Genomic DNA, 10,569 nt, shown 5'->3' with positions numbered 1-10,569 from the left:
CACATTGGGCACCTTGTCTAGCTGATCTCTCTCCAGAGAGTTGCACCAGAGGTCCTGCTCACCATGAAGCTACTCTTCCAGACGCTGTGTCTCTGCCTGGCCCTGGCGCTGGGTCGCGGCGCACCCACGTGAGTGTTCCGGCCACTGAGTCTGACCGCAGTCGGTCTCCACTGAGCCTCACCCCGCCACTCTCTCATCTCCTTGGGATTTAATCCGTCACTTTTGTCTTCTTCCCACTTCTCTCTCTTTACTCCCCCTTCTCAACTTTTCTCCTTTTGCTGTCTCTCTCTCCCTCTCCTCCCCACCCTCATTCGTTGTCTTCCACAGTTATACAAGCAAGCAAGATTATGCAAAATTGTGGACTTTTGTCTGATCTGTTTGCTAGGGAGTTAAGTCAATATCAGCTGTTTGGAAAGGCTATCGATTAGGCCTTTTTGGCACAAGGTCCTTGCTTGCATGACTCTGCACCAATTTGGAATACTAACTGCAGCACAATAGAGAATTACAACAAGCTGCAGAGCAATACATTCAGACTGCCAGAGATCAGGACACTGTATGTTGAAAGGTTTCGGGAATAGAGTTTGGTTTCTCTTGTGCTTCAGTTCTCTTCAAGGTTATTTCTTGTTATTTTTCTGAATTCCGATGTTTTGCCATGTGCAATGCTGAATTGCACAAGAGATTATGAATAAATAAAACAGAAATGATAAAGGACTAGAAAAAAGATATGCCAAATTAATTTAGACTGGACTGACACATGCTCTCTCTCTCTCTCTCTCTGTCTCTCTCTCTCTCGCTCTCACTCTCTCTCTGTATGTTTAGACATGATCTGATGATGGCAGGTAAGCTTTGAATATGATCCCCCTGTGAATATAATCCACCAGTAAAGGAACACAATTATCATTTAACACAAAATACTCCAAAAAATGCAGTCTTCTATTGTTAGCTAAAACAACATTAACCACACTGACCCTCAGACCATCGCCATGGAGATCATGGCTCTGCGGGCCACCATGATGCTGTACTGGATCGCTGTGAGGGAATCGAGTTTGATGCCATCGCCCCAGATAAGAGCGGAGTCATGCTCTTCTTCAAGGGTTGGTGGAACAAAGATTTGTGTAGTGCTGTGATGTACACATACAGGACTATATAAAGTCTTATTCAGAGAAAGTAAATAAACATATGTCCATTGAAAAATATTTTAGGTCATTATAAATGGAAGGAAAAGTTGCACTTTACATATTATTTTTGATATAAATGATCAGAATAATGACTCCATAAGAGCAATCCTGCCCACACTGAAGAGCTGCATTGAACTAATCATATTGGTTGTCAGGTGACCATGTGTGGAAGGGTTTCCATGGGCAACCAGAGTTGATCAACTCCTCGTTTAAGGAAGTGGACGAGCATCAACAACTGGGCCACGTGGATGCTGCCTTCCGTATGCACTATCCTGATAACACGGACCATCACGATCACACGTTCCTCTTCCTGGTACGCTCCTACACAGAACTCCACCTTTTTACCCAAGTGATAGATAGAATCCATTCTCAGTGGCATAGAGCCATAATGAACTCCATCAAATCTGTAAACCTCCTACCCTATCACTCTTCCCTACTCTGCCTCTAGGATGACAAAGTCTTCAGTTATTACCAGCAGTCCCTGGAGAAGGGCTTTCCAAAAGATATATCTGAGGTGTTCCCTGGGGTGCCCAGTCATCTGGATGCAGCGGTGGAGTGCCCTAAAGGAGAATGCGTGACCGACTCCGTTCTCTTCTTTAAGGGTGAGACTATATGAGCTGGAACTTCAAACACAAGAGAGAGTTGTACAGAGAGAGGTGTTATGAAGAACAACACCGTTCCATTTTTTTGTGACTCTGAGTATGAAATGAAGATCAGTTTTTCAGTCGTTCATGTATGTCACTGTGTATCTTTGTTTTCTTGACGTGCAGGAAACACAGTGTACCTCTACGACACCAGGACCAAGACGGTGAAGTCCAAAGAGTGGTCGCACTTGCCCAACTGCACCTCCGCCCTCCGCTGGCTGGAGCATTATTACTGCTTCAGCGGACATGAGTTCACCAAATTCCACCCAGTCACTGGCACCGTGGTGGGCAGTTACCCAAAAGATGCCCGCAGGTACTTCATGCGCTGCCCAAACTTAGGTGAGCACTGGGAGTCTGGAAGCATTCATGGAAAGGATATTATCAGTAGCCCTCACATCCCACTTATTCTCTTCTGTAAAATAAGTTAAGAGTAATGCTGCATGTTTAAATATCTTAAAGAAGTTTATAAATAAAATCACAATCATAAAAGGTAACTGGGCGGTGAACACCACAGAGATATCACAGTGTGACTGTCATAGTGATGTTTCATCCAGTGAAGTTTAGAGCTTATTTTATTGACATGATTCATGTTTATTTTATTGATCTGTGTTATGGTCCACTAGGCCATGGCCATGGAACCAATGACACATCACAAGATCTCTGCAAAAATGTCACAGTGGACGCCATCACCTCAGATGACATGGGCAAGGCTTATGTATTCAAAGGTGCTTCACCATGTCTCTTACCTGTAGTGTAAGCTTGTTCTGTATGAATACACAGGGCGAAGTTAGTGTTGTATAAGAAGCTGACGACTCTCCTCGTTCTCTGGCTTTTAGGTCCTATTTATATGAGGTTGGACACACACCGGGATGGTTGGCATCCATTCCCCATCAGCAACACCTGGAAGGAAGTGACTGGAGCTGTGGATGCTGTCTTCACTTATGTTGGAAAAGTCTACATCATCAAGGTACCAGCTCTCACCCAGACTTTGTTGGCCCATTTCCAACAGTGTCTAGTACATCAGCCAGTGACTATAACTTTATGAGTGATACATGAGTATCATGAGTACATGCAAAAATACACCTCTTCCTATAACTAACTAACTAACTAACTGTCAGGACTGTAAAGATGATAATTAAGAGCTTAACATATAAATATTCTGACAATAATGAGACATGATGGAGCAATATTTGTTTTTTTATTTACCCTACAGGGAGACCAGGTGTACATTTACAAATCAGGTCCAGGTTACACACTAATTGAAGGGTACCCCAAAAGCCTGAAAGAGGAGTTGGCCATTGAGGGGCCTGTGGATGCAGCTTTCGTCTGTGGACAGCATGAGATTGCACACATCATCAAAGGTTATTTACACACATACACACACACACACACACACACACACACACACACACACATATGTACACATACATAATCACACACACACACACACACACCACTCATGGAGGAACAAGCTGTTATCACCTTTTATTTGTCACCATTCTGCACAGGTGTTCAGTCTATCTTTAGGTCATGACAGGTGTTCTCCAATGAACTGACTTTTTTCTACCCAGTCAAGCACTGTTGGATAACATTTTGTTGAAATCTCTCTCTCTCTCGCTCTCTCTCTCTTTCTCTCTCTCTCTCATATACAGATGAAAAGATGTATGATGTTGATCTGACAGTGACTCCCAGAGTCGTGGATAAAGAAGCTCACCTGCCCTTCAAAAAGGTGGATGCTGGCATGTGTGGTCCAGATGGGGTGAAGATTTTTGTGCAGGACGATTTCTATCGTTACGAGACACCTCAAGTCCTGGCCTTCAGCAAAATCCGCCCTGAGCCACACAAAATCTCCAAGGAAATACTGGGCTGTAACCACTAGGGGGAGCTGCAACCACACACATTCATATCCAGAGTTGGGGTTAGAGAAAGACAGAGGGGGAGGGGGAGCACACAAGCATAACAGTTACATTTATTTCAATATATTATGGGTCAGGGAGAATACTTATTGCCACACATTCCTACTTAATGTATGGAAGATTATGTGACTTTGCTACCTCAGTCTTGCTTTGTTACTATGTGTTTTAATCCCAGATTTTATTTGTTGTTAAACATATTAAACATAGCTCTCCCATTGGTTATATTAAAAAGAATAATGCAATTAAAGTGATAAAAGAAACACTTTCAGCCCATTGTTTGTCCTTTTTTGTCCTGACAGAACTGAGCACCATTATAAGATATGTCATTATTCTGAATGAACCCGGATGAACCTGCAGGTCTGTCTAGACACAAAGTGGAGAGCTAATTTCCAAAATCACCAAAAACCACAGAACCAATCACATCCGCTTATCCAGCATGGGGCAGGCTTTATATGAAGACAGACAGGAGTACAATTGGCAGATCTGTTCAACACAACCGATGGCTGTGCTGATGGTGTCAGTGTTATACGATATGGATGTGTATTTTCTTCAAACTTAAGTAAACAACTGGATTTAAATCACTTTTCATTTACAAGAAAGATGTGTTTGCCATACTTCCGGAAACACTACGTAAGAGCTTAATGTACCAATTTAAATTGAATTTCACTGCTGGTTACGCCCCTTGGAAGTGAACACCAGACCATTTCTCAAATCTCAGCTTCATAGACTTCCAGGAGTGTAATCAGCTGTGAAATTAAATTGGTGCATTAAATTCTTACCATATCACTTTAGAAATGCAGCAAACACATGTTTCTTGTAAACAAAGGTTCTAAATGCAGTTGCGTACTCAGTTCCTAAGACAAACGCATCCATATCTGTTTAACCCTGTCGCCATCAGTACAGCCATTGGTTGTGTTGAATGCACTGCTCTATCTGTCCTGTTCAGGCCTGTTGCCTGCTGGATAAGCGATTGGATCCTGAGTTTTCTGTGATTTGGAAAGGGGCATCAATGGGCTCCTTTCAAGACTGACCAGTAGAGCAAATTCGGATTTGCCAACAGGTTCAGCTGGGCTTACCCAGGCTAGAATGAAAGATCCTCAGAGCCATCCTCAATCACACTTTGGAAGTGTGTTTGGAAGATTTTGGAAGCAGTCTGGTGTTAGCCTGACTAAAAGAAGCCTGGAATTATCTTGATTTTTTTGTTCAGGATAGCTTTCCATGGTAGCCTAAATGAGCTGCCAAAAGTAGAGGTAGAGTAATAAATCTCCATATATTTCTCTCTACAGTCAATTTTTAACATTTTCAGTAGTTCTGCAGTAGTGGTCATGTAGATAACAAGTTGCTTGGAACAAATCTCTGACATCAAAAAATAAAGCACAAAAGTCTAACATATTAAACAGTAGATACATATACTATACTTAATTTATACTTTATTTTGGTTATTAACAGTTTCAATGAGTTTCAGACAATACTGATACCTGATAATAAAAAAAATGTAAATGGAACCTTTCTCTGCACTTCAACTTTCCTCAAGTCTACATTATTCTATCCTTGGTTTAATTCTTTACATTTAGCGAAGAATTCACAAAACTCTGGACTTTATAACCAGCTGGTAATAGCCTATCACATGGTAAGTAGCAACTTTACAAGGTGAACACAACACAAAGTGGAAATAAAAGTTTTATCTTATTATTATTAGTAGTTTTATCTTATTATCTTTGAATGCTGATAAATTGCCAACTGTTGACAGCCATCTTCAACCATATTATTCAAAGCTGTGCAATAAAATGAAAATATACCATGGATAGTTGTCTTTCCTGCAGTCATTGGTCAATTTTATTCCTCTTTCTTTCCTTATCTCTCCATCAGCTTGTGTTTTTGTCAAGTTCCACAGCTTATACAGCCACTATGCAGTCCATCCCATGCAGCATGCATTTCAGTTAGTCTGGTGTGGTCTGATTGGTAGTGAAAAAAATAGGTTCTGCTATTTTTCTGCATCCTGGTCTTAATTGGAGAATGCTTTTATGCTTTCAGTGTCATTTTGGTTTATACAATGTATTACCCTGGTCATTATCTTGATATTTGGCATTAACAAAACAACAACAACAAATGATTGTTTAAATACATCAATGTAACTTGTGACAAATGTTATAGCGCAAGGGCATTATGAAAGAAGAGGACATCAGTACCATGCAGTCCAGAGGTCCCTGATCTTGGCATGGCACCCTTTGTAGGCGTAGGAGTCAGCCGCCTGGCCTTGGGTGCACTTCGGGGTGTGAAGGGGAAAGGGCCATCCGGTCAGTGACTCAGGCAACGTGAGGGTCTGATCAGACTCTGTTAGGTATTAGCAAGCCCGTCTGGATCGTCTACACTTTAACCTAGAGGGCCTCAGCAGAGACAGCCAGCAGGCAGATGGCTAGCCAGCACAATCATCCAAGCCTTCTGCTGCAGCTAGAAGATTGAGATTTGATCTCATGCTTTAGAAGACATTATACAGTGATCTGCTTCTCATGCACATTCTTACAAAGTTATCAATGATAACACAATAAAGGTAAAATGCTTATTTCCATCGTGGAACGTGTGTCACTGGTAATAATAATAATAATAGGTTTATTTTATATAGCGCCTTTCTCAAACCCAAGGTCGCTTTACATAGTAGGAAGGCAGGGAAACAATACAACAGAGACAAAGGCAGGGAAACACAATAACAAACAAACAAAACAATACAACAAAGACAAGTTATCTGTAGGAACTATGTGTTGGGTGTGGAGGAGAAGTGATCATTAAACAGAAAGGTCTTGAGATGTGCTTTGAAGAAAGGAAGAGAAGGACAGGCACGAAGAGGTTGGGGGAGGGAGTTCCAGAGTTTGGGGGCCAGGGCACTGAAGGAACTGCCACCCAGGGTGGAGAGTCTGGACCGGGGGATAGCCAAGAGGTTTTGGTCAGAGGATCTGAGTGAGCGGGAAGGAGTGTAAGGGGTCAGGAGGTCGCAGATGTAGGGGGGAGCAAGGTTGTGGAGGGTTTGAAGGTGAGTAGTAGTACTTTGTATTTGATCCGGGACGGAATTGGTAGCCAATGGAGTTGATGGAGAATGGGGGTGATGTGTGCTGATCGTCTGGTATGGATGAGGAGCCTGGCTGGTGTGTGTACACGTGCATGTGTGTGTGTGTGTGTGTGGGTGTGTGTGAGTGTGTTTGTGCAAAGACAATTCATCACATTGATGAAATTAAAATAAACACATTGATGGAATGAAAATAAAACTCACAAAAATAAAAAAATATCAATACAAAATGACAAGTAAGACAATGACAATCAAGAACACAAAAATATAAATTAGAAGCTATACCTTTTAACATTTTTATCGAATCACATTTCTTGTTTACAAGTCTCTGGGAAAACTGTTCCAAATGGCAGCTGCAGAATATAAGAATGACTCATTGTCAATCAAGTTGCTGGAAACTAACCTACAAAATCAGATGAGCTCCCTTTGGTACAGTATGAATGTCTATCCCTAACCTGGTAAAAGTGGTCCCAGGCATGTTTTACCTTGAGCCAGCCAGATTCTCATAGTGTGAAGGCACAGCCAGGGAGGGAGAATGTCCGTCTAGCTTGTTCTGTGATGTTTACAGTTTGTTTAGAGGTTGAGTTTTTTAGAGGTTACTGTACAAGAGCACCAAAAACCTGGAGTTCCTGCCAAGAAAAGATTGAGAGCTTGACCTGCTTCAAGACACACCTGAATCCACAAATACATCACATGTCACCTGAATCCACACATACATCACGTCACCTACTTTTAAAACAAATTCATTCTTTATCACTGATTTATAGCAAGCAAACATCTCTAAAGGAATTACATCAAATAAATGCATCCATATTTGTTTAGAGCTACTGTACACTGTAGCTCCACTACAACTTATCCACTATATCTGCCATAAGTTCTACAGTCTCTAGAGCTCACAGACGTTTAAATGTACTTTTTTTATTTAAAAGTGGTAAAAGAAAGGTCACTTGGACAGATCTGTATCATGTTTTTCTTTGCCATTTGGGTGAGGTCTCAGTCCTATTCATTTGAAAAACAGAAGTTGTGTAAATATTTTTAAAATTAATCGATATTTCTTGGATGTAAACGTATATCCTTGGTAATAGTTGCTGACAGTCTATTGGTTTAACCTCAGGTGACTTTGCGAGTCAGTGAATTCAGTACTTGCACAGTCCAGATTCTATACCCTAAGAGTTATCTATTAGCGATGACTGCTGCAAACAGGGAGCGTTCCTCGATTTGCTACACATTTTGATTTTATATAAAGAAATTATTCCACCTTTTGGATGCTGAATTTAGTGAATCTGAGTATCAAAATTGCAGTTTTGGAGGAATTTGCAGTTCATATTCAGGATATAGTAATATTTTGGACATGACAAAACTGCATTGCGCTACATAATACTTCAGTTTACTGCATGTTTGTGCAGAAATGCAACATTTTGTACATGCAAATATTACTGTACTGCATTATCCAATGCAATGGATCCCAACACCCCATGAGTATTCAAGTGTAGATGTATCTGTAGAGACATGCTGTGACAAATGTGCCATTGCATGAGTGTGTGGTGTGTGGGTGGTGGTAAATAGTGATGCTAATCATATTGACTATGTCACATAAATAGTGTCTTTATTGGAAGAACTGCCTTATCTAACAAATGATTGCAACTTTTACCTGACCTCTGTAAATGTGGGTGTTTGGGTAAATACTAGCCATGCGCACGATCTTTATGCCCTTCAATATCACGACTCAGAGCCAACAGTGTAACTGTGCCAACACTGGGAAATAAATCTTCATCTTAGCTCACAAACTTGATTTACAGTAATATTTCCATTTACATTTAGAAAGACTTGTTAAGAAGATAAGAAGTAACTTCACATGCATGGGAGAGACAGCCAGAAAGAGAGAGAGAGAGAGAGAGAGAGAGAGAGAGAGAGAGAGAGAGAGAGCATGAGAGAGTTTTATGTTAATGATCAGCAAATCTACCTTTATTGTGACAGACTGATAGAGGTAAATGCGTGTTTATTTATTTTTTTAGCTACTCTGTGTTATTTAGGCTACTGGTTCAGCAAGAAACCAAAAACATTCAATAATGCATTTCATCATCTAGAATATTCGGGGTTCAGAGTCACAGCATGTTGCCAGATCTTGGGAGAAAAATAAGCAACCAGGCCAAAAATGTATTTAACCCAAGTCTCTTATTGACCAGCAAAAGAAACTCTGTTATTAATGGGTTATTTTGTGCAGTCTTGATTTACGAGGAAAATGTATAAGTGACTTTACTGATAAACAACCCCAAGTTGCTTACAATAAGTGAACCTGGCAACTCTGTATGGGACAGTCTATCCATAGTTGTAACCATACAGTAAGATAATATTTGCATACGCCCTTGTTTAGGAGTGTCACATAATTACATTCCTTTGAACTAAAACATAAAATCAACGTGATGATTTATTTGTTTGTAAATATGTAATACACTTCATGTGCTGATTGAGATAAACTCATGTTTAAAAATACTTTTTGGACATATGTTATATTTGGACATATTACCATTCATTTATAGGTAAGTAGCCTACCACTTTATTGAGAACCTGCATCCGTCAGTGGAAAAATATATCTCCTTGACTCAAGACAAAACTTTTACATTTATTTTCTACATTCATTGGGCATACACTTTCATCCAAAGACTCTCGCAGTCCAGGTAAATCAAACAGCTGTTGTGTGTGTCATGTGGTTCTGAGTGGATGGCATTGGTGAGCTGAGTACCTCCCAGCAGCTGAGCTGAAGGAACATAACTTGCAACCCTTCACATGGGCAGTGGTAGTGTAGTGGTTAAGGAGCTAGGCAGTAGCCTGAAAGTTGTCGGTTCAATTCCCGGCTTCCACCGTTGTGCCCTTGAGCAAGGCACTTTAACCCAAAGTTGCTACAGGGACAATGTGACCCCTTGTAATATAGCTGGCAAATGTAAGTCACTTTGGTCAAGAAGTGTTTGTTAAATGTAATGTAATACGGTAATAATAATGTAATAACCCTAGGCTAAGCTTTTCACATCCTGACTGATTTTCTCTGGTTGAAATCGCTGTAATTTGCTCTGATATTATGCATATATGTGTTAGAAAATGTGCCATATCAGATGTTTCCTGATATGCCAAATTTCATCTGAAGTTCCCAGTAGCTATATATTTTTAAAAAGTCCTCAAATCTGAAATTGAGTTATTTACACTGGAAAATACAGACCTTGAAAAACTCTTCATAGCTTATAGGGCCGTGGTTTAAGAATCAGTCATAGACCACTGTGGTGCTTTCAATATTTAATTTAGTTTTTATAAAACACAATAACTATTAAAAGTGAATATGGTCTCATTTTACCTGATGCCTTGACAATAACCATTGAGGTGCCATATGCACACTTCACAAATCTCTCCAATTTATAAACATTGTTTTGTCTGTTTCTATTCACTGTTGGAATGACAATATAGGATTTTAATCAATCCACTGTAAAGGTAAGATTCATGTCAATATTTACATCCTTACCTAGATCAGCAATACCTAGAGTGCCCTGGGGCCTTATGTAATCCTTTGAGTATTGATTTCTCCATAGCCCTGTGGTGGGAGGGAGGAAGATTTTGGTCTTTTTCTTTGAAATGCATGCACCTTGACCACATCAATGGGGCCAGAGGAGTGGAGGCCGATGAGTACCCACGCTTTGTAAACCGTGGGCGTGCGGCTTGTGCCAGGCTGTGTTGCCTCCCCTCTCTCCTGGTGTGGGTATAAAAGTTTGAGTCCACTGGCA

General features: G+C 40.6%; 1 protein-coding gene across 1 annotated transcript; it reads left to right on the top strand.

Moving 5' to 3' along the window:
* Positions 1-3,998, top strand: LOC125292643 (hemopexin-like). The gene is made up of 10 exons (XM_048240043.1): positions 1-128; positions 820-839; positions 975-1,094; positions 1,334-1,491; positions 1,627-1,780; positions 1,949-2,161; positions 2,446-2,547; positions 2,659-2,789; positions 3,036-3,183; positions 3,475-3,998. The coding sequence occupies exons 1-10, from the start codon at positions 64-66 to the stop codon at positions 3,699-3,701; spliced, it is 1,338 nt and encodes a 445-aa protein (XP_048096000.1). The 5' UTR covers positions 1-63; the 3' UTR covers positions 3,702-3,998.
* The last annotated feature ends 6,571 nt before the right edge of the window (positions 3,999-10,569 follow it).

This window comes from Alosa alosa, chromosome 3, assembly GCF_017589495.1.
Source record: "Alosa alosa isolate M-15738 ecotype Scorff River chromosome 3, AALO_Geno_1.1, whole genome shotgun sequence".
NCBI classification, from domain to species: domain Eukaryota; kingdom Metazoa; phylum Chordata; class Actinopteri; order Clupeiformes; family Clupeidae; genus Alosa; species Alosa alosa.
The sequence above is the reverse complement of the archived record's forward strand: the minus strand, read 5'-3'. Positions and strand labels throughout refer to the sequence as shown.

What these genes read in the sequence shown, in the direction of transcription:
- LOC125292643 (XM_048240043.1), top strand. Translation starts at nt 64, where the DNA reads ATGAAGCTACTCTTCCAGACGCTGTGTCTCTGCCTGGCCCTGGCGCTG. An exon ending in ACATGATCTGATGATGGCAG is followed by an intron (nt 840 to 974) that starts GTAAGCTTTGAA and finishes ACTGACCCTCAG; the next exon opens with ACCATCGCCATGGAGATCAT. An exon ending in CATGCGCTGCCCAAACTTAG is followed by an intron (nt 2,162 to 2,445) that starts GTGAGCACTGGG and finishes ATGGTCCACTAG; the next exon opens with GCCATGGCCATGGAACCAAT.